The following is a 22,828-nucleotide window of genomic DNA, read 5'->3' on the forward strand; positions in this document are numbered from 1 at the left end:
AAGTGGTACCTTTACATTCTTGTGCACTACCTGATGCTTGACACCACATTATGGATCACAGCTTGGCCTGGGCCAGAACAAATCAGTAAGCGAGAGATCAGTTTGTGCTTAAATTGCATTCTGACAGTCTGTCCCAGCATGTACTGGACTGTGCTGAAAGGTACTGGAGTTGCTCTCTGAGGCAGAATTTTCCCATATCTGCTAATCACAAAAAGGAAGGAGAGACACAAAGAACGTTAGTTGGCTTTTATTTTAGTCTGAACTAAAAACCCCAAACACACAACCATGGATGGAATAGTTTTTCAGAGTCATAATCTGACTTGCTGTATGACAAGAGGAAGGGTAAGTAATAACCCAGACAACTGGAGATAAGTTTTGCACCTTTATGAATTGTGGGGTGGGGGAAGAGGTAACAGTTCCTACATTTCACGTCCAGTCAGAAGAAATATAACTAAATGCATGGCCTGCATTTAGACACTGCAGCATGGCTTTACTAGGCGCTCAGCCTATAGGCTTCTTTCCAGCATTTATAAGTGCTTATTCCCAAATGCCAGTCCTGACTGTAGCAATGGGACCAAATCCCTTAGTCTCAGGATACTATGCTCCGGTTGACACGAAAAGATAAATTAAGAGGAGGGCTGCAGCAGAGCTGGCGTAGCCCTGTGAGCTACTTATACTGAGTAGACAGTAGTGGAAAGGTGAGGACGGTTCTGATTTCTAAGGTCTGTTGGACAGTAAGTCACCGCTGGTTTGACCAGAGCTGTGACGCTGACTGGCTTTCAGTCTGAGAGGAAGAGATAAAAGAAACACAGATCAAAGTCATGGTGAGAAACCTCAGGCCTGTGGTGAATGACATTGGGCATCTAGGCCCACACTGAGCTTGAGTATTATCACATTCAGCTGCTTAGCAAAAGTAAGGCCCAGCCCAGCAGCTCAAGGGGTTTAAGAAAACATGATTTTTTAAACATTTTTAAAAAAATGTACATATTCATTTTTGTCTAGCATTTGAAATGTTACACAAGTGTGATACTGTGCCACTTACACTCTGGTGTAAGCGAGAGACACTTTGTTAGTGGAGCTTGAGTAGAACTTTAAGGTTTGGGCAGAGAGGCCAGCTTCCCCTTCAAGTTTTCAGCAAGCTTGTCCATGAACTCAAAGGTGTTCAGGTAGTCAGAGCGTGTGACACTGCAGGGGAGAAGCAACACAAGACAGACATTAGTTGTAAAGCAACTCAAATGCTCAAAGAACTCTTAAGCCTGGCCTCTAAAACAATGAGAGTTATCTCCTACTCATCAGGTTGATGGTTTTTGCCAAAAGGCTCCAGAGAAGACGTAGCCAGGTGGTATTTTGCAGTAAAGCAGGTCTCCATCCTAATAAATGGACAGGGCAGGATCTGGCCAATGTGGCCAGCCCGTCATAAGAGAAATCTTTGCAGTTCCTTATTTTACTTCCCCCGTGTATTTGGTACGATAGCAGGGACAGAGCAACCTACACTAAGCTACTTGGGGCAGGGAGTCTCACGTTCTGTTTGTACACCACTGAGTACAGGTGAGCCCTGTTCTGTGACCAGACTCCTGCAATTCTTCATCACACTAAAATAACTTTCCAGCAAATGCTGTTCAGAAACACCAAATAAAACAGCCTCCTCCAAGCACAGCTCATTACTCTTCCACTTACTTAGGTAGGCCTTTGATACAGGCAGCAAGGTCCTTTGTCATGAAGCCAGATTCAATGGTCTCAATGCAGACTTCTTCCAGGGCAACTGCAAAGTTCTTGAGGCTAGTGTTGTTGTCCAGCTTAGCTCTGTGAGCGAGTCCTCTTGTCCATGCGAAGATGGAGGCTGAGAGAGAACACTAGGTTACTCTGTCCTTCTAGAACTCCCTGGACGTTGTTCTAAACTGTCACGTGGAACAGTAATTTTTAATATTAATAAAACTGAGAACAGCCAAAAAGGAGAAAATGTGGTATGGGAAAGAGAACACTTAGCTTCACCTAGGCATCTTTTGCATTTTGTGCAGTTCTAAAGAAAAACAAACCCCAGAAACTCACTGCCTCCAGCGATCTCTTTGTGCATGCCATTTTCTCTTATTTTGTTCCTGCCCAACTCAAAAAGAGATAGCTGGAGGCAGTGAGTCCCAGTGGTGGGACTCTGGTTACACAGAAAGTTGTCCTTACAATAGAAGGGTGCAGTCTTCTTCCTGGTATAACATTACACTCTGGTCCCTGCACAGTTGCAGAGGATTCTTTCCCTCATGTCCCGTTTTAGATGCACCTACACTTAAAGTATGTAAATGGTTTGGGGGGTGGCTGGGTCTTTTGGAGCGTTAGGAAGGGGAGTAAAATAAAAGCCAACCAACCTAAACTTTAAGGCCATTGTAGCTATAAACCCATTGTTTGCGGAAGAGCACAGCATGTTTCAAAGGCTAGGTTAGGTCTAGCTTATTGCTTGCACTTACTCCATTCCAGCCTGTCTTTGCTCCAGGCTGCACCTATCTCTATGGAAGAAAAATGCATTATGAACTACCCATTTCACCACTCAGTGGTGCAATTCTCTGCAGAAAGGATGAAGATGTTCCTACTCCTAACCTGTTCTTTCACACGTAGAGATCACTGAAGGGCAGTGAAAAGCAGCTCACCAATGGGGTTAGTGGAGGTTTCCTGGCCTTTCTGGTGCATGCGGTAGTGACGAGTAACTGTGCCATGAGCAGCTTCTGCTTCAACAGTCTTGCCATCAGGGCAGATCAGCACACTGGTCATCATCCCCAGAGAGCCATAGCCTACAGGACACAAGTTTAAGTAGTTCAGTGTCTACTTTGGACAGCCCCCTTAAATTGCCCTTAATTCCCCCATCCTACAATCCCCCTACATCCTTCTCAGCCTTGATGTGAGTATTCCTGAACAACAGTGCTGCTGCTGCAACTACCTGGCTACTCCCAACTTGTCAAGATATAACAGTTTGTCTGAACAGAAATTGCTGCTGAACCATAAGATACAGATACACAGACATTCTGCACCATTTCAAGAAAATCAGTATTCTCATGTAACTTGCTCCAGACAGATTTTTACTGAAAAGGTGCAGTATGGTAACAAAGAATCCTAAATAAGCAGTGTTGGGCTGCCAATCACTATCTTCTGCACAGGGGGATTAGGAAACAAATCTACTTCATATCAAGGGCATCTGCTCTAGTCAAAGGAACTGTGAGCTGGCAAAACTGATCATTCACATCACTTCTAACCCTGTAGGTTTCAGAGATTTGTGTCTTTGCAAGCTTCTTTGTTCATTAGTCAAATATGCATCCTTGTTCTGCAGTTTGCTGGCATTACTGTAGAAAGAGTATATTACATAAAGCCACACACCTTGTCCTTTGGGTTTCTGCATCCATATTTGGATGCAGCTTGGTTATATAGGATTTTGATCAAGCACTACAAGTCTGTAAAGTTCAACATACCAACTTTTCTCTTTACAACTGACAGTTAGCTTTAGGTCCTGAAGGTTTTCTTACTTATCTGTACAGCACCTCCCAGTATGCTCACCACCAGTCAGCTTAACTCAAGCTGCCAGTGACAAAATCCCAGCTGTCTGGATACCTTCCATTAGAATGGAAAGCCTATCAGTTATTATGTTGGTATAACTGCCATCTGGCAAAGAAGTATAACTAAGCAGTCTACATTCAATGGATTTTCTTGGAAAAGCACAATCAGAAATTCTTTGCCTAGTATCTCTGTGATTGGCCACAGGTTAGAGGTGTAAGTTCTGAGACCCAATGCCACCTCCTGGGCCACTACATAACATATGATACAAGCTCACAAGGGACTGCTACTGAGCCTACCTCAGTGTAGCACAGGAAACATCTCATACCTTGCGCAACAGAGTCAGACTGCACATCCCCATCATAGTTCTTGCAGGCCCAGACAAAGCCTCCTTCAGATTTCAGGGCCTGAGCAACCATGTCGTCAATCAGCCTATGCTCGTACCAGATCTTTTTGGCTTCAAACTGGGACTTGTATTCTCTGGAAAACAAAAAACAGAACACCCTGTCATACAAGCAGGGACTGCACAATTTGTGCAAGTAATTGTTCACAGTGAGGTACATAGAGTTAAGATTAAAAAAGCCCCACAAAAACAACAACTTAAAAGAAACTGACATCCTCTTTACTCTTTCTTTGTTTGCTTTGCTAGGCCACTGCAAGTCTCCTTCAGAATCGCAGAGAAGCCCATAAAGAATCTGTAACCCTGTTAGGAGAGATGAACACCACAGCCACATTTAGCAGAGCTTTAGATATTGAGCACTGCATCCTGCAGGACGAGGGAAACTGACAGGGAAGGTACACAGCCCCCCAAAGTACTACTGAGTGTCTGAAAATGTTGAATTAATTGTAGCAGCTCACAAGGCTGGAGAGGACTGCAGTAAGAAGTACACAACTATCCTAGTTACCTGTCGTAAATCTCTTGGAAGATGTCCTTAAAGCGGCCATCGTATCGCTTCAGGATGGTGTTCTTGGTGCTCATGTAGAGGGGCCAGCCCTTAGACAGTGCCATTTGGAAGGAACTATGGGCAAAATCCTTGATAGACTGGTCAAGATTGTACATTCCCATGGCTACACCACCACAGTCTGTTAGTGGAAGAAGAACATAGGAGAATCAACTAGGATTTAGTTTTGGTTAAGGATTTTACACTCTCCCCATAGCATACTCCGGCAGACAGTCTGGTGTTATCCCCAAGTATCTTGATATAGTTCTCAATTTAATTTTATTAATAATCTCAGTTCAGGAGAAGATTCACTTTGCACTACCAGCTCAAACCTCCAGCAGCCCTGTAACACATGGGATAGGAAGGCAGTTTTGTTTTACAGCTAGGTACATGTTAATACTGTGATCCAATACCCCCTAAGAAGTGTCTTCCTAATCCAGCCTAAACAGAAAAACTGTGACAGGAGTGAGTGTGCTTGAACTCCCACTAGCCATGTAAGTAATACAGAGTATTTTTCTAACAAAGCAGCAGGCAGCAGTTTGGAGCAGGGGCCTTGGTCAAAGCTAGAAATGGTTTGCTCCCATCTTAAGTGCCTTGCACCTTCAGGTTTTGACTGCACTGCAGAACTAACTCCAGCAGTCAGAGGCAGCTTTGCCTAGTTTGTGTAAGCAGGTCCCCACATGTATTCCTGCATCATTTCAGCACCCGCATCTGGCCTGTCCCACTGCTTTGTTTCACCTGCTCAGGCTCACTTCCAGCAAGCTGCGGGAAGCATAGGCCAGCCACCTGGGTGCAAAGCAAAGCCCCTAGAAGGCTATGAGGAACTACCAACACTCACATGACTTGTGTAATGCAGATGTGTTAGCAGCCTGAATGAAAGTGCCTTTAACTTACAGCCCAGCTGACCTGGGAGAAAGCAGCATTCAGATCATGGGAGAGGCTGATTGTGGGTGAAAGTAGGGTCTAGGGCTTCATGAAAAAGCTTTGTCATACTCTGCGCACTGCTCTTTGTGTTTCTACTGCAAAGCAGATACCATGTACTTTATTTTAAGCACCTTACTGTCACCACCTCTCTAGTCTGTTGTGTAGTGCCTAGTTTTTTTTTTTTAAATTATTTTTGAAAATACCCTTTCCTAATATCCATTTTTCCTTATCTCCAGATGGTTGTTATTATATGGACATGTATACAGAACGAAGAGGGAAAGCAAGAGGTTTATCTGCTTGCCAAGATTGGAAGGTCATTTAAAGTTGATACTGGCAGGGAATGAAATCCCTGTTATTAACAGTGAAAATACATGTTGTCCCCCTGCCTCCCTCAGCAAGTCCAGGACAGAACAGGGTCTGATCAGCTACAGAGACAGTGTCCTCTGGAGCCATGATATCATAGTTGCTGGATGACAGCTACTGAGTTTTACTCAAATACTGTTTGTACATAGGTAAAAAAAACCCAACCCCTTGTTGCAATCGTACAATCATACTGAAATCTCTTGATTCAGTGTCAAGGCTGAACATACTCGTATAGCAACAGAACATGCTTCCCTTATGCATTGTGGAGATACAGTGGCACAACAGTTAACTGTTGGGAGGAGAGTTCCCCCAGGCCAACAGCAGTAATTTGCCATCTTTGCACTTCCTTGCTTTCTGTCACTGATGCAACACAGCAGTGAATCAGACTGGCAGCTGTGTTGCCTTCACAGCTGGAACTGCCAGACATCTTCAATACAGGCTCACCAGTCACCTATCAAGTGAAAATAGATTAGGACCGGCAGTGAAGCAAGTGAACTCCGGGTGAAAGACTGTGTGATAAGAGATTGTAGAGATTTAGGCTCCTGTGAGCAAGAATGCCAAAGAAATCAAGTATTACAGAAGGGGGGTCATATGGCAGTCTTGGCACCCATTTGATAAGCCAACTGCATACTAACTAGGTGTGGCTTACCCTGATGTATTAGTTTTTTTTGTAACTAGAAACAAAACATTGCACATACTCAGGTCACCCTAGGCCTTCAAATCCTGAACCCTTTCATCACTGATAAACAAGAGATTACTCGTGTGATGTTTTCCTGAATCCTGACCCTAAAGAAAACCCTGGGTTCTAGCAACATGCACGTGTTTTCATGCAATAAAGCCCTGCAATTTCAGGACTCCTCCTCCTGAGTCTAGCAACGTCTACAACCAGCACAGCCATCTTGCTAGGAGGGACACCAATACCTTTGGGACTGCATCTATTAAAACAGTTAGAGCCTACACAGTCAAGAGCATCCTTGTTAATCTCCTTTCCACCTGCAGAGTAAGGGTCACTTCTTTTTTCTATTGAAAAAATTAAAAAATAATAAAAAAGACTGCTTAACAAAGAAGGGTACAAACTGCAAAGGTATACAGAACCCTGTAAGACAAACTAAACCCAGGAAGAATTATACCTGAATTGTTCTCAAATATATCTCCACTCAGGTCAAGCCCTGTTTAGATCGCAAGTTTTCCTCTGATCAGAGAGGAAAACACACATGCTGCTACCAGAGTCGTCATAAAGGGAGCATGACAGGTGGCCTGGTATGATTGTATGTTTAATATAACTCTTCCACCCCAAGATTTCAAGTAACTTTCAGTACTTCCCAAATAAATGAAGAAGGCCCAGACCTTCTCCCTCACTCTACCTCAAAGTTGTATTTTACCACCAAACAGGTACGACCTATACTTCAAGGTTGAATTAAACCCAAAATATCAGTTTTAATCACAACTTAGAGGTAATACCTACTTTCAAAGTTATGGACCAGATATGTGACCGGTTTGCCTCCATCTTTTGGAGTGTAGGTCATCTCTACTTTTCCAGGCCCAGGTACTACAAAATCAGTTGCTCTGTACTGTTAAAAAAAAAATAAAAAATTGTCATGATGATTTTATCTATCAGGAGGACAGAAACCATAAAAGATAATCCACATTTGTGAGGGCAGGGTGCAGAAAAGCATGAATGGTCATACCAAAAGACCTATTGAACAAGCTCTGTTTACTCAGCCTTGCAGCCATTGGATTATTTTACTGGATATTAAAAAGGCAAGTAGTTAAGAGTTCACCTGTTTCAGAAGAAATGTTCCTTTTTAAAGGAAAAAGCTTACAGATTCTTTGGCCACTTTAATTGGTGGAGTACATATTCTCACAGATGCACTGAAGTTTTAAAGTGCAGAGTATCCAGAGTGTTGTATGGTCTGCGAGTAGAAAGGCTCCTCTCCCTGCCTCAAAACCAGCTATTCATATCAGAACTACTGATCTCATGAATAAGGGGGAATCATACAGCACCTTAATAACAGCCATTATTTCTATTCATCATATAACATTTGTAAGGCCAATCTTTACTAAGAGTTCTTTGAATTCTGTGAACGGGTACATATGTTGCTCCTCTGAGCTATACAGACACAGAAGAGCAGTCAACATGTACTTCAAGGGTGTCTCATATTCCCAGCTGTCCTGAACAGTATTATTTAAGGTTACATTTCCTTGAAATTCATCACTCTTTCACATAGTTCCCCTTCTGTTGAGGGAATTCATTCCCTGAGCTATTCTGAGTTTACACAAGTGTCTTGCACATATGTCCTTTACATGTTCTTATATTATTCCTTTCACTTTAATCTCATACTTTGGCAGGGTTTCAATCCTTCCCCCTTAATCCATTGTTTCCTATTATTATTTTGACCTTCTCAATTATTCAGTACTGTTAAGGACCTCAAACCCCATTCTATTCTAGTGTCAGGGCTTTGCAATTGTCTTCCTCTTGGAAATTTTATTATTTTACCTTCCCAACACAGCTAATCTTACGACTTGCTCTCAGTTTGTGGGTTAACTCATCTATTTAAAGCACTCTGCTCTTGTTGAAGACTTTTTTTGTCATGTTTGGCTGCTTTACCACATATCATTACCCATGAGGAACTGCGTGGTCAATTCTTGTCCTCTGAGCTGCCCAAAGGCCACTGCACTGCGTGCCATGCTAGGGGCTTTTGATGACCTTGTACTACCTCTGGCAGGAGAGCTCTGATACAGGATGTTCCCCTGCTTTGATACCACAGCCTGACGTGCCCAGTATGAACATTAACTCTGCAAGAGTTCTGCGGAAGTAAGTTTTAGAAGCAGATCATTTAAAAAAAAACAAAAACAAAACAACCCAAAACCCCAAAACTGCACCCACACACAGAATGCAACTTTGCCCACTTCTAAAAATCACACGCTCTGTTCCATTTTTACTGTGAGCAACACCTGCCACCAAGAAAGTCCTTCTGAGAAGTAATAAGGTGCGTGATGTAAAGGATATTTTCTCAAGACTTTGCTATGTAGGAAAGAGAGCTCTAAGGTTTTTTTATTTATTTCTGCAGGAGTCATACCCTGTGTTTAAGTACAGGCCTATCTAGTCCAAGCATAGGGCCCTGCATGCTGTTTATACAGCTACACTGTTTAAGAAAGAGGCATGAACCAAGCTCTCTCACACTTTGGCAGGTGCTGTACAAAGTGCTAGCAAGTGCCCACTCCCAGGTAGAGTGCAAGAGATTAAGCAACAGCACAAGGATGTCTAAGTCTTTGTAGCTCTATGCCACTCAGGACTAAGCCTGCTCAGATAAAGAGAGGGGTAAGCACTGAAGTGACTCACTTGATCCCCATAAGCATGACGGCCAATAACAATGGGTTTCACCCATCCAGACACCAGCCGGGGAATGTTCTTGCAGATAATAGCCTCCCTGAAGACAGTGCCACCTAGGATGTTTCTAATGGTCCCATTGGGAGACTTCCACATCTGCTTCAACTTGAACTCCTCCACTCTTTTCTCATCAGGAGTGATGGTTGCACACTTTATGCCAACATTGTATTTCTTTATGGCTTCAGCAGCTTCCACAGTTACTTTGTCATTTGTAGCATCACGATGCTCAATGCCCAAGTCATAGCTGTAAGAAACCCACAAAGACGGTCAGAACTTCCCAGGACATTTGTTTGTGTCCAACAGGAAAGAAACCAGACCCCACGTGTGCCTGTGACCGTGGTTTCAGCACTCTGCCATAACTGAAGTTATCCCTCTTCAAGTGCAAATTCTGCTGGAATGGAAGAAAACAAGCTCATATACTGACACTTCTGCTGCTGGTAGGAGGCTGCAGAAAGGACAGCTTCAGTTTATGGCTGAGGCTCTCTGCCAACATGGGACATAGCCAGTATCTCCTCCGCCTTCACTTCCAAGCTTCCAGTCCGGGATTCTAATGGTACAGAGCAGCACAATCTCCAAATGAATATGGGCCTTTATTTCAAACCTCTTGTGCTGAGGGTTCTGGCTTCCTTCATGTACTGAACATGTGAAGCTACACCAGGCTTAAAAGCTGCTTTGACAATGGACCCACAATCCTGCTCTGGCAGCAAAACTGCCGATATTTCCCTCAGTGCAGAGGAAGCACGTTTCCCACACTCACTGTTTTAATAGCTTTTGGAGAATAACGGATGCCCAGCATGGGACAGCCCTGAAGCATAGCCAGCTGTACATGAATCTAGCCATTGTGCTGCCCCAGCCAGGGGTCTGCTTTCCCTCCTCCCACCCCTCTTTGGAAAGGGATCTTCTCCAGACTGTGTGCACGTATTATGCTTCTGGGTTCCTGTTTGCTTGGTTCTCAACACCAGCAAGCAGAAAGCCCGATGTAGGTGGCATACAAATGACTCTAGGAGCAGAGGAAGAGGTCAGACTTGCAGGTTTAATGATGACGGATACCATTGAAGGCCTCTGTCCACATGGCTAGGGGCAATGCAGCTACTTATCTAATACTTCTAGCTCAGTAGCTAGAAAGGGAAGAGGTTACCCGTTCTGCTTGACCAGATACTGTAGATGGTATGTCCCTTTTACCATACCAGCTGTTAGTGTTTGTTTTTTCCAGAAGGGAGCAGGAGAGCACAACCTAGGCTCGTGGAGTAATTGCAACAGCCAACTCACACTGTCAGCAGCAGAGCTCAAGCTTACAGACATCAGGGCAGCCTGTGCCCTACAACCACCCTCTTGCCCTCTAGACAGGTCTTCAAACAGAGATGGCTAGAAGCCATAAACCTACTCGGAGTCCACAGATGCTATGCTTCAAGTCAGGGAGTGGCTGAAACACCTCATGCATGTTTCTCATTGTTTAGGCTGCAGGAAACCATGCAGACTGCCCAGGTGCTGGAAAGCTGAGACACAGGAGATAAAAATGTTGACCATAACTATGACAGACCTGTACCAGAGGTACAGTACAGAAAGAAAGATAACTCACAATTAAGCATTCATTGCTTACTGCTGTGAGGAACCCCACAGGGGCTGCCATACTGACAAAACCACCTTCACTAGGAGCCTATACTCTCCAGAGTACTTAGTGAGGTTGGCCCTTAGACAAGTTAACCAGGAGGGTCTGCTGGCTACTTTACCAGTATAAAAAGGGCTAGTTAGCTTCCCTGCACTAGTGCAGGAAGAGCTGTAAGGCCCTCAGTGCCAAGTGAAACATGATCAATGCCTAATGACACATGCAAACTGCAGTACAAAATGACTGTGTATCATAAAGAGGCATTACCTGTGCAGATCCAGATCTACATAAGGAAAAATTAGCTTTTCTTTAATCAGTTCCCAGATGACTCGCGTCATTTCATCTCCTTGCATCTCTACAACAGAGCCTCCATGGATTTTTTTAGACATCTTGAGCTGCAATAGATATAAACCTAAGTTAATAGATATAAACCCCCATTAAAAACTGACCGCACACATCACCAATACACATGCCTGTATTTTTACAGCACAACGACAAGAGTGGTACTAACACAGCATATAGGAATCTCCTAAAGACTTGAAAATAACCACAGTTTATCACTAGTTTCATGCTAACTAGTATTATTCTTAAAGCCCCAGCTCCTAGGTAGATCTAGCTGAAGATAAAAATAAAGGTTAATACTGAGAGTTAAGGGTGTGTGTTCCGAGGGCATGAGCTTTAATTATGGTTGTACAAAAGAATGTGAAAGCATGGCCAAACTCTTCCCCCAAATACCACAGAAACATAGGAGCACTATTTATTTTTAGATATAAGTTCTAGTCCAGTTGCCTGTTTCTCCCTTTTTTTCTGAAAAAATGGGGATTAGTGGACATTATTTTAATGACAGCTCGTGTTACTGCCACTATTAAGATTAATGCGTTGTCAGAGTCTTTATTTGCTTTCTTCCCCAGGAAGGAAGAAAAAAGGTACAGAAATCCAAGGGTAACATCAAGAGTACTTTCTCATGGCAAGCTTTATTTCTGTTGTTAAAACAAATACTGGACAGATTTGTTTTCTGTATGGAACAGAGGTTTCCCAAGAGATTTGTTCACAAAGTCTAAAAAAATAAACCTGAACTCTGCCCTTCTATTTGCACTTTGTTCCTTGACAAAACCCAACCCCACAAGCCACCCAACTGCTGTAACACAGCACTCTGCTTTCTAACAGACAGTTTCTCGGTTCTCAGCTCTGATTATGCAAGAGCTATGACTTGGCAAGTTCCTCCTCCCAAGACAGTCCCATTCTTGTATGCAGCTGTTAGGCTACTACAGTGAGATACCAAGCTCTCATGCCCGAGGTTGCAGTCTCACAGATACCAATGGCTTTATCCAGAATGCGGAGTCCTACTGTACACAGAGTCTATTCACCTAGATGAAGTTATTCAGAGGCATGAGGTTTGCAGTGCAAGGGCCCCAGGTTACAAGCATGTGGAAAGACTGCTTCCTGGTTCCAATTTTTTTTTTTTTTTTAATTAAACTTGTGCTGCGTTACCAAAATCCAATCCATTAAATATTTTTAGTCTGTGAAGAGAATAAACTTTCTAAGCTATGTTGTAGCTACGGCACCAAGCTTTCCCAAACTTTTTAAAGAGCAAGAAATAATAATTTGCGAGTTACTGAGACTGTTTATTATGAGCATATAAAATTGAAAAATTAACTAGCTGGAGGCACTCCTATCCCAAGGAAAGATAGCATCTTGATTTGTATTCAGCCTCTCCAGTCTTTATGGAAAATTTTACCTTCACGTGACCAAACTGTGTCTGAACTCAGTTTACTTATGCAAGTATCTGGGGCCAAATTTTCATTTGTGACTATCTAAATGAGGACTGCATCACACTCCTGCCGCTTGGGCACAAGATCACTACTCAGTAGATTTCAGTCCAATCCATTTACACTAAAAACTACACAGACACCCACGCACCATCACCTGTTTTACGGCTTGTTCCCTGCTTAAATGAGACAAATCAGAGTGTGCCAGTCACAGCAGTAGGTTTTGCAGAGCTGTCTCCAGGCTTATAACGATGGTACGTGAGACACACCTCCACCGACATACATCTCCACTGACACGTGGAAACAGCAGGTTCTTGAACAACTCTGACAGCACCCTACATGTTTATCTTACGGCCCCAGGACTTTCCCTGCTCAGACGGTGGAGCCCCCCGTTTCGCTGGCACACGGGCAGCAGCACAGCAGCATCTCTCCCGGCGCCAACGTGCCCAGCAGCTCCTCTAGAGAGCAGGCGCTCCCCGGAGTTAACTCTTCTGCCACTCCTCCCCTTCGATTTTATACTCTCCAGAACTGCCGAAAGTCCGCAAGGTCCCTCTCCTACAGCAACCATGCCTTAAATACACCCAACCCAGGCATTTAGCCAAGGCAGCTCAGAAGAAATCCTGTGAATTTCCAAATACCCCTCGCCCTCCGGAGGCCTACGCTCGGTCGCTACTGCCACACCGCCCCGCTTCAGGGTTACCGCGGACCCTGCAGGTGAGGCGCGCTCCCCGGGCCGCTCCCCGCCGTGCCCGCCCGCAGCCCGGCTCCCCCAGCACGGGCAGGCAGCGCCGCGCAGGCCGCGGCCGAGCCCCACGCACCGGCACCACCTGGGCACGGCGCCGCCCGGCAGGGCCGCCGCCGTACGCGAGGGGCACCCAGCGCAGCCGGCATGAGGCGACACCGCCGACTGCCAGCAGGTACCCGGGGTGCGAGGGGAGGAAGCCCAGCCCTGGGCCAGGGAGGTGGCTGCAGCGCGCCGGCACCCGCTCGGCAACCGGGGCGTCTCGAGCGGTCCCTGCCGTGGAGCTCCCACCTCGAACGGCCAGACAAAAAGGCCTCAAAGCGCAAACGCACTGCCTCCGGGCACCTCCGCAGGGCGGGGGGCGCAGCGCCCGAGACGGGAAGGACAAAGGGTCAGGGCGCGACCACAGCCCACCTCACCCGCGGGGCGCCGAGCCCCGTTACCTGCGGGCGGCGCCGGTCCGGCTTTCACGGCGATGCGGAGCCCGGCTGTGCACGGCGCCTTTTATGGGGCCGCGCCCCCGCCCCCGCCCGGTTCCGCCGCCGCGGCGCCCCCTGCCGGCCCCTCCTCCCAGCGGCGGAGCAGCGGAGGGGGGAGCGGTTGTTGGCCCCGGGCCCGCGCCGTGGCTCCCCGGCCCGCCCGGGTGTTGCGCCCCGATGCCGCCTTGTGAGGGGGGCGCGGCAGCACGTAACGCGCCGCTGCCGTTCCGCCGGGCCAGGCAGCCCGCAGCGCGGCCTTCTCCCAGACAGCCGCAGTAAGTGGGCTGCCTCGCCACAGGGGAAGCGATGGCGCTGGCGGGCACGAAGGCCCGGGCGCCGGGGGGTCGGGCGCGCCCGGGCAGCTGGGGCGAGTCGCAGGGGGAGCGCCGTGCGGGCCCGCCTCGGCTGCGGGGCCCCGGCGGAACCGCGCCGCGTACACCTTGGCGGGCACGGCCCTGGCGTGCCCGCCGCACTGTGACCCCCAGCAGCGGGACTCCCCGCCCTGTGGGGCAGGACATGGCGCCCCGCGGGGACCGGGACCGAGTAGGACGCGGGGAGGAACACCCGCCTCCGCGGGCTCCCCCCCTGCTAGGCTGGTGGCTGCAGCCCAGAGTGCCACGCCCGGCACCGGGACCGCACCAGGGCCGAGGCGGAGTGCAGCGACGGGGCGGGACGGCTGCGGGGCCCCGCCCCAGCGGCCGCGGCCGGCGGGTGGATTGGCGCGGAGCTTCGATTGGCGCTGCCTCGGCGAGGAGCGCCGCCATCGGCGGGCGATTGGGCAGGGCTGGCGGCAGCGCGGCGGGTTGCTAGGGGCGGGCCGGCGGAGCGGCAAGCGCGGCGCCGGGCCGGGCCGGGCCGCGGGAGGGGGCCAGAAAAGAGGCGGTGCCGCCCTGGGCCTGTCCCCGATACCTCGCACCGCTGCCCGCGGGGAGCAGGTGAGCACAGCTCGTCTAGCTCGGGTGATCTTGGCCGGTTCTCGTGTGGGCCTGTGGGAGCGGCTCCCTCTCTACGGGTCCCGGCCCGGTCCCTGGCGGCGGTGGCGGCGGCGCGCCTTGGCTGCCTGCGAGCAGCTTCCCGCGGCCTCCCGCTGCTCCCTTCCCGTCCCGCCGGGGAATCCTCCGGGTGCGCCATCCCGGGCCGCGCGCGGGCAGGCTGTCCCCTGAGGAGAGGGGGAGGCAGGGCAGGGCGCTCGGCGTGGTTCCGGCGCAGGGGCCGGCGGTGAAGCGCCTGTGTCACGCAGTTACGGTTAAATAACGACTGTTCCGCCGCTCCAGCCGGGTGCCTGCCGTGACATCCGCGGAGCACGGAGCGCCCGGGCCGGGCTGGCGTTGGGCGGCCGTGGCGGTGCCGAGGGGCGCGGGGCGGCTGTGGCGGCGGGGGCGTGCGGTGGCCTGGGGCCGCGCCTGGCCCTGCGCCCCGTCGGTGGCTGCGGAGGGCGGTGCAGCCCAGAGCGGCTGTAGCTGCATCCCGCGGCGGCTGGGTAAGGGTCTTGGGGAAGATGTGGTGTGGTTTTGTGCCTGGTGATTGCTAGGTGTGCCTTGCTTTCTGGTTTCCCATAATATAGAAAAAAGTAACTATGTTCCTGTGTGGTGGGGGGGAGGGGGAGGGAAGCAGTGTTTTCATTGTAGCGGGAGAACTAAAGCACTTTAAGAAAGGGTGACACACTCCATAGCTAATGTGTTGTGCAGCATAGAAGACCCAGGTGTTTCTGAAGCTAATGCCAAGCATGGTGCTCTTCTCTTCAATCTGTTTTAATTAGGCTAGTACTGCTGTCACAGAAACAATTACTGCGTGGGTGATTTTTTTTTTTCCCCTTGAAGCTAAAGTTTATTCTTCCAGAATCTCATATATGTTGTATGCAAGTTCAGAGACTTCCTTGTTTTTCTGTCTTGCCAGGCTATAGCCAGTTGCTGAGAGATGAACATAGTTTCCTATAAAACTTTTTCTGGTAGACTTCGAAATGGGCTTTTTAATGTAGTGGTGTGTGTGGGAGCGTGCTCGTGCTGTGCATTCAGCATTTAAAAAGCAAGTTATCAGTTGCCTTGAGCACTGAAGAAACAATTCCAAATTTACCTGAAGATATGTTCTCGAAGGCATTTTTCATGAACTGTGGTTTTTAAGCATGCTCAAGTCATTGGCTGAATAATCTTGCTGAAATGAACAATAGCAAAAAGTAACATGACTTACAGGGGAGAGGAATGTGGATGCTAAGGCTCAACCTTACATAAAGAACCTGACCAAAGTTTATCTTGAAATTTGTGAATGATTTCTTTCTCTTTTCTTTCTTAAGGATACATGACTATCAGGAGAAACTCTTGAGCTGAACATGCTTACTATGCAAAGCAGCAAGCAAAAGTCCACTGAGAAGTCATATGACTTGCAGATAACATCTTTCCTTCGTTCCTTGTAGGAGTGGTCAAACCTTGCCACATGAGCTGCATGCAGCTTGTTAGCACTTCCAGTATCAGTTGTCAACCATGTGGATTTTCTCTGGACTGTGCAGATTTTTAGTGTAGCTTCTTAGAACTTGGAATAAAATGTTCTGGTCAGGAGAATATGCCTGTAGATTCTAGGGAGAAGTTGTGGAAACTGGTATTTCATGAAGGAGCGTGTATCAGCTGCTAAGCTGATAATACAGGGTTTTGATCCTTGGCATGCATAAAAGTCAAGCATCACTCATAGCTCCGTATGTTCCTGTTCTGTCAAATGTTTCACTAAGTCTTGCTTAAACAAAGATGAAGGTAGTAAGCACCTTTGCCTAGCAGGTTAGAAGTGCAGACTTAGTGAGGCAGAGTGGAAGAAATCAGGTGTGTATTGAGGGTAAAGAACATGAGCTGTGGGAGAGTGTGATTCTTGGCCATCTGAAGGCTTTGATACATCGCAAGTAGGCTTAACAAGTGTAGCTTCTCCTAATATAGAATGTGGTTTGGTTGTTTGGCTGTTTGTTTTTCCTTGATGTGTCTGCTCTTGAAAGCAAGGAAGTTTAGAGGCGTTAGGACAACAAATAATCCACAGTTTGGGTTACTTCTCTGGTAGCTTGCACAAGGCCCTGTACTGTAGTGCAGAGGGGAAGGAAGCAGTGTGCCACCAAACTCGATCTTTTAGTCCTGCTTTTGTTTGCAGTTAATTCTTTTCCTCATTCTGAGTTAACCTGGTGAAACAACGACCATGCCTTGTGCTTGCTCAGGTGTGCCTGTCTTGAGTTTTCTTGTTACAAGGGCTGCAGAAGTCATAGTTAAAACTTTTTTGTGATACACATGCAGAGTCTCCACTTGAAAACTTCAAGTTCCCATAAAACAGTCTAGTGGCTGTTTACTTACTTTGATTGCTCTGGATGTTTAACTAGGAGCTCTGAATTGCTCTCTACAAAGATGCTGATCTCTTGCCAGTGATTGGGCAGGGTTCATAGGCTCCCGACTCCAGCACTCTTGACCTGTGTTAATAGCAGATATCTGTGGGTCTGTGGTAGGTGGGGTGAATGTCCCCTCTAGCATCTCATTGTGACACCTTCTCTTCAGTTGACAAGATGTTCTGTTTCACCACCCTGTGTATAATGCATGTTGCTGAACTCTTTCCAGGGCACGTGAAATGGCCGCAGATGACAAACGGTCTCCGACACTGGACCCTACCAGTGATCTACCTCATCCTCCTAGTAGTCCATCTCATCTCACTCACTTCAAACCCCTGACTCCAGACCAGGATGAGCCGCCTTTTAAATCAGCCTATAGCTCTTTTGTAAATCTCTTCCGTTTCAGCAAAGGTAAGTGCTTGGGGGCATGTGTGTGCATGGATTGTGTCCGCTGTATTATTGATGCCCTCTGCTGCTGCGTAAACTTGTAAAAAGAGCTCTGAATATAAGAGGATGATGTCAGATGGCTGGCCAAATGGGTGGTGAATCAGTTCTCCTGGGGGAGATGTTGCATCTGCTTTGGGGTGACGTAGTAGAGCTTTGCTGTGGGAGAAGCACCATCTTGCAGCTAGAAATTGTGGCTGCCCATGAAGGTCAGAGACAAGCCAGTTAGCAGATAATATTGTATAGTTTCTTAGCTGGGCATCTGGATTTCCTTTGCCTGTATGAATTTTTTGGGGAGCTAAAAGCAGGAATAACCCTCTTCCAGCCTATATGAGCAAAATGTATGCCTGTCTTTCCAATGCAAGGTCTTGCTCCAGACTTCCTCCGCTTCTCACCTTCCTGCCCACGTTGTACCTTCAGCTGGGTGGCAGGCGAGCTGCAATATTGCGGGAGGTCCACCCTTAATGTGCATGGCTTAGGTGTTCCCCATCAAGAGGTCTGAAATGTGAAAATTTTGTAAGTTAAGAAGTAATACTTGATTTTTGCTTTTATGCTACATATATCATGAAACATATATTCTCAGTTGGCAAGCTCTTAAAGAACTATGTGAGGGTTTTTTTTTTGTTTCAAAGAAATATACTGTGAAGAGCAGTGAATTAATATATCTCAGTTTTGTACAAAAGCTGTGTATCTCTTTGTTGGAGGTGGCAAGCTGGTCAGCTGCTTTTGTTTAGTCTGTTCATTATCCAGCTCTGCTAAGCATACTTCTGCAATGTTTGGGCTAGGGAAAAAAAGGGCCAAGATAGCTTTTTGCATAAGCAAACTGATCTGTCCAGACTATTCTTATGCAAAATGAAAAAAACCTACCTGGTGTGAATGCTATTAATTTGCATAGTAGAATATTGCCTGTCACTATTAATTTTTTGAAAGTAACGTAAGATGTGGTCAATATTGGCTTCACTTGTTTGTCTCTGTACAAATGTAGCTGGAGTCAGCAAAGTATTGTGCTGAAAGAATGGGAAAACAACCTTGAAACAGCATGTGAAATGAGCATGTTATTGGAATCGATGAGAACCTGTCTGTACTTGATCCTCTGATGGAAACAGGTGGATTATTATAGGCTGTGGTAACTTTAATGTGACCTCAGTACTGGCTTCCAGCATAACTGAAAAACTTTTCAAGGCAGAAGCTGATAATCAAGCGTAGCCATTCCAGATAGCAAGAATAATTTGTGCTTGCCGATTTGGGTTTTTTTAGACCCTTTTCACATAAGGGATGCTTCTGAAATTGCCAGAGCCTTGACAGACGAGTCCTGCGTACTGGTCTGTTTCCATGTTTTGAATGGTACTTTTCAGACTATAAAAATTGGTGTCTTTTGTTATGTGTAATCATGATTCAAATGAGCCATTCGTGAGAGGTTTTTTACCCCTAGTTCTGCATGCAGTACTGGTTTTCTTTATCATGTCTGAGAGTTGTTTTCTTGCTTTTTGTCACCTCCAGATGATGGCAGGCTTTCATCCCCGGCAGAGAGAGCAGAGGCAGGACAGAGTGATCCACAAGCGTTGAGTGGTGGCTGGTCCAGTCCTCAGCATCCCTCCAGGGCTCAGTCTCTGAGGTCACCGGTTCCTTACAAAAAACAACTGACTGGTGAGCTTCAAAGAAGATCTTCTTCAACCCTGGGTAATTTCAGCTCTTTGTGCTACAAGCAAATGTTGTACTAGGCAGTCTGGGATGCTTCAGACTGAAGTGGAAGGAGGTGACCAAACGTTTGTTGACTGTCTAGATTGATAGCAGAATTTTCTATCAGGCTACACTGCTTCTGTGAGTGAGGTTGCACTTCAACCTCAGAAGCATTTTCCCTCCACCTGTAGTGTTCCAGCAAGACACTGTTGCTGGGGCTCTGCTGTCTTAATTACAAAATGGTCTGGAACAAAAGAGGTTGCCAAAACATATCCAATGTCTTAAAGTCACTTGAACCTTGATCCTGAAAATTTCTACTTTGTCTTGAGAGACTTTGGTTTCTTAAAAGCTGCATTTATAAACTATACAGACTATAACTTTAGAGCTCATTCTGAGTGGGGTCGATGTTTGTGACCTCAAGGGAGTTATAAATGCAGATTTTTTTGCTTCTAGATGTTTTGAGGGGAATTGAACAGGAACTTGTGTCTACATGTTTTTTATTCCTACCCTTGGAACTATGGCCAAATGCTATACTGAACCTCTTCTAGCTGGAATGGAAATTGAATGTCATTTCAAAGGTGCAGCTGTGTAATGAATTTATGAAGATCTGGAAGGGCTAGTGAGTAGATTGTGGGAGTCCCTCTTGCTGTCTGCTAGGTTATTGTTGGCCACTTGTTGTGATAGCCTTGAGCAAACTGCTAAGTTGGGTAAAAATCCTGTGCAGGACAGTATTTCCTTAGTGCTTAGTAGAAACAAATCAGACCTTAAAAATTGTGAACTTTTATGGGATTTTTAGAAAGATGTCTAGTCTTGGTAACCAGGTAAAAGGCCAGTACAGGTAACTAGCATTTTCATCTCTTAAGTCATTTGCATGCTGTCTCAGTTGAACACATTCATTATCTTCCTCCTTGCTCTCTAGTACTTTTTGTGCTATTCAATTGTATCTGTCACAACAAACAGATTAAGGTTTTGGTGTTTTGTGTGTGTATGTTGTTTTTTGTGTTTTGGGTTTTTTTTTTAAGCTTTTTCTCAAATGACCCAAGTACAGCAGTGTGCCCTTGGCTGATTTGCCAATTTACTTCATTCTTAGTTACCTCTTGTAAATAACTTGGAAGTTATCTGGGGATTACGGGTTAGAAACCTTTAGGCGAGGAAGATTGTTCAGTACTCAGAATGGCAGAAATAATCTTGCTGTTTGACTTCCACTGGGAATAGGCAACCAGGGAAATGAGATTTCACATCAGGTATGTGGAAGTAACTGTTGCTGCATTATTCCAGCTCCTTTTCAGTACCTTCATTCATATCCCTGGGTTTGGATGAAAGTATGCTTAGAAAATCTCATAATGAATCAGCCTGGAAAGAAGTAAAGATAGATTAAGCAGGAATTGCTGTTTTTTTGAAGAAATTTCTGTGATAGTGCATGCTGAGTGGCCTGACTTGCTGTTGAGTATCTTTCCCCGAGTAACCTCAGTGCTCTAACAAACATGAACTCTCTGTAATGCAGATAAAAATGTACTGAATTGGTGGGGAGGTTTCAGAGGAGTTTTTCAGGTCATCTCACTGTGTTTGAAGTGGGGAAAAATACTTGCATCTTCCCTCTCCAAAAATCAGGCATTGCTTTTTTTGAAGCAAACTTTATAAAATTAAGTTTCATGCCTTCTTTTGTCTTAAAAGGTGCTCAATAATCAGGTCTTTGAGGATTTCTGAACACTGAGCAGAGGAGAATTTTACTTATGCCATTGCAGCTGGTGCTGGGCTGCACAAATAATGTTAGAAATTATTTTGTATCTAAAGAATGAAAAGACCTAATGTGATTTTCAGAAACACCTGGATTGGTGGATCAATTCACCCACTCAGTTTAGCGACAGTGAAGTGTCTAACCTAGTTGAGTTTTATTGCAGCCTTGTATCTGCAGGCCTGTTAAATGTCTTTCTAGGCTTGACCTTTACTCAGACACTTGGTAACATGGGCAAATGTAGGCAGGAAGATGCTCAAGCCTTTCACAAAGGTGTATCTATCCTACTTGAGTTTAAATAACATGCCAAGCTTAAACAAACCAAAAGGAATAAATAAATAAAAGGTTGCTGGTGCCTCTAAAGAGTAATGGAATGCAATTGCTCCTGAAGATGCTGAATCCCACCCCTCATCTGTCTACTAGCTTGCAGTGTCTGCACAGCAGATATTCTCATGGCTCAGGGACCATGCTGGCTGACAACTGCAAGCACGGAACAACATGGAGGGATGGTGGCTTTTGCAGGAAACTGGCTAGCACCAAATATGTAGGGTTTCAGTTGGGTGCTTCCCTTCAGGCCTGCTTACATGAAAGTGTTACAATAGCACCTTACTGGCTTTTGTGAAAATAGGAAGAGCTGCTGGACGCTAGGTTTATGTAAAAGATGCTTTGTGAGTTGTATGGCTGAAGAACCAGTGCTGAGACTCTGCATTGAAACCTGCGGCCTTCCTCTTGGGTGATCTGTTGCATCCTCATGTGCTGGAGTAGGGTGCTGGGAAGCTGGTGTCACTTCCACAGGGTCAGTGGGCCCAGCTGGTTGTGTAGGACTGCGTGTGTCTGTGTGTACTCTCAGCCGAGTGCTTTCAAGATGCTGCATCGAACCAAAATAGTCTCATACTGAAATAATGTCACAGCTTGCAAATCCAGTTTAAGGAGAACTAGAAATGCTGAAATTGGAGAGGGAGCGTTGGTAGTAAAAGCACTTGTTACTCTGTCATGCAGGATAGTGCTGTTAGTGCTAGACAATTGCAGGAGACTGGCAGTGGTAGGGAATGGCAAAGGAGCCTAGTAGGAGTAAAGGAAGTCCAACGATTGTATGAGGGGAAAGAAGGCCTGAGGAAACTGTGTGGTGGTTACTGGGAATCATAAGGAACATGACTTATTACCAGAGTACCTTTTCTATTGAGAAAGGTTTTGGAAAGTGAAAATGGATGTTGTAAAATGAAGTTAAGGACAGCATTCATCCTTTTTGTGTCGGTACTTTTTATGGCAGTGACTTGAGGAAGATGCAGTGTTTGAACTGCGACAGTGAACTTAAATATGAAATGATATGCTTTGGCAGCAAATAAGTAGAAATCAATTCTTGTTGATTTGTATTAGCAAAACTGTGGTATCCCTGGCGGGGGGTATTTTTTTTATTGTTGAAACCTTATGAAGCTCTTGGTTGGGCCTCTTGTGTTAGTGTATGGTCAGCTCTCTGTCTGTAAACTGAAAATAGCAGTTAAGTTGCTAACAAAGTAGTTATAGTGGTTTTGGCTTGTCATTCACTTTAAAATAAATGCTAAAATAGCTAGGGTCATGAAAAACTCTGGAAAAATATATGAAGTGATTCAGTAATTGAGGATGCAGAACAGCGGCATGACTTACTGAGCAAATCTTTCCGTGGCCTGAACTCAGAAGAGTGTGCTGAGTACGAGTAGGTAATCATAGCTGGAATGGTGTTGCGGGTTCCTTCCTAGTGATCACAGTTCAGTTGGGGAGAGTAGGAAAAAAGGGAGGAAAACATACAGTATTTCAAAGGATGTATAGGATTGCCAAGGATCCGTAGCTATGAATACATATCAGAAGGATGAGAGGTACGTAGCTATGAATACATA

At 46.1% G+C, this 22,828-nt stretch overlaps 2 protein-coding genes across 5 annotated transcripts in view; one reads left to right on the plus strand and one right to left on the minus strand.

Annotated features, from left to right (window-relative positions):
* Positions 1 to 231: 231 nt before the first annotated feature.
* Positions 232 to 13,997, minus strand: IDH1 (isocitrate dehydrogenase (NADP(+)) 1). Its single transcript, XM_080400298.1, has 9 exons — positions 13,711 to 13,997; positions 11,024 to 11,151; positions 9,103 to 9,394; positions 7,225 to 7,330; positions 4,437 to 4,614; positions 3,860 to 4,011; positions 2,637 to 2,777; positions 1,678 to 1,840; positions 232 to 1,185 (listed from the first exon to the last, which is right to left on the minus strand). Exons 2-9 carry the CDS (start codon positions 11,143 to 11,145, stop codon positions 1,092 to 1,094), a joined length of 1,248 nt encoding a protein of 415 aa, XP_080256424.1. The 5' UTR covers positions 11,146 to 11,151; positions 13,711 to 13,997; the 3' UTR covers positions 232 to 1,091.
* A 238-nt stretch (positions 13,998 to 14,235) lies between these two features.
* The window catches only part of PIKFYVE (phosphoinositide kinase, FYVE-type zinc finger containing), a 69,151-nt gene continuing 60,558 nt past the window's right edge, over positions 14,236 to 22,828 (plus strand). For 2 of the 4 annotated variants that reach the window (XM_080400239.1, XM_080400241.1), the window contains exons 1-3: positions 14,236 to 14,681; positions 17,325 to 17,506; positions 19,040 to 19,219. In XM_080400239.1, coding sequence (XP_080256365.1) covers positions 17,335 to 17,506; positions 19,040 to 19,219 — 352 coding nt within the window. In that variant the 5' untranslated portion in view covers positions 14,236 to 14,681; positions 17,325 to 17,334. Of the gene's footprint in view, positions 14,682 to 14,720; positions 15,227 to 17,324; positions 17,507 to 19,039; positions 19,220 to 19,253; positions 22,808 to 22,828 lie in introns of those variants that run through there. The other 2 variants (XM_080400240.1, XM_080400242.1) reach the window with 2 other exon arrangements.

Source organism: Falco punctatus (assembly GCF_963210335.1).
Source record: "Falco punctatus genome assembly, chromosome: 8".
In the NCBI taxonomy this organism is placed as follows: Eukaryota; Metazoa; Chordata; class Aves; order Falconiformes; family Falconidae; genus Falco; species Falco punctatus.

Bases quoted from the DNA above. Each gene is read 5' to 3' on its own strand.
- IDH1 (XM_080400298.1), bottom strand. From the start codon at position 11,145: ATGTCTAAAAAAATCCATGGAGGCTCTGTTGTAGAGATGCAAGGAGAT. The intron at 7,331-9,102 runs GTGAGTCACTTC...TTTTTTTAACAG, and splicing joins GTCATGCTTATGGGGATCAA to TACAGAGCAACTGATTTTGT. The intron at 4,615-7,224 runs GTAGGTATTACC...TTCCACTAACAG, and splicing joins TCTGGTCCATAACTTTGAAA to ACTGTGGTGGTGTAGCCATG.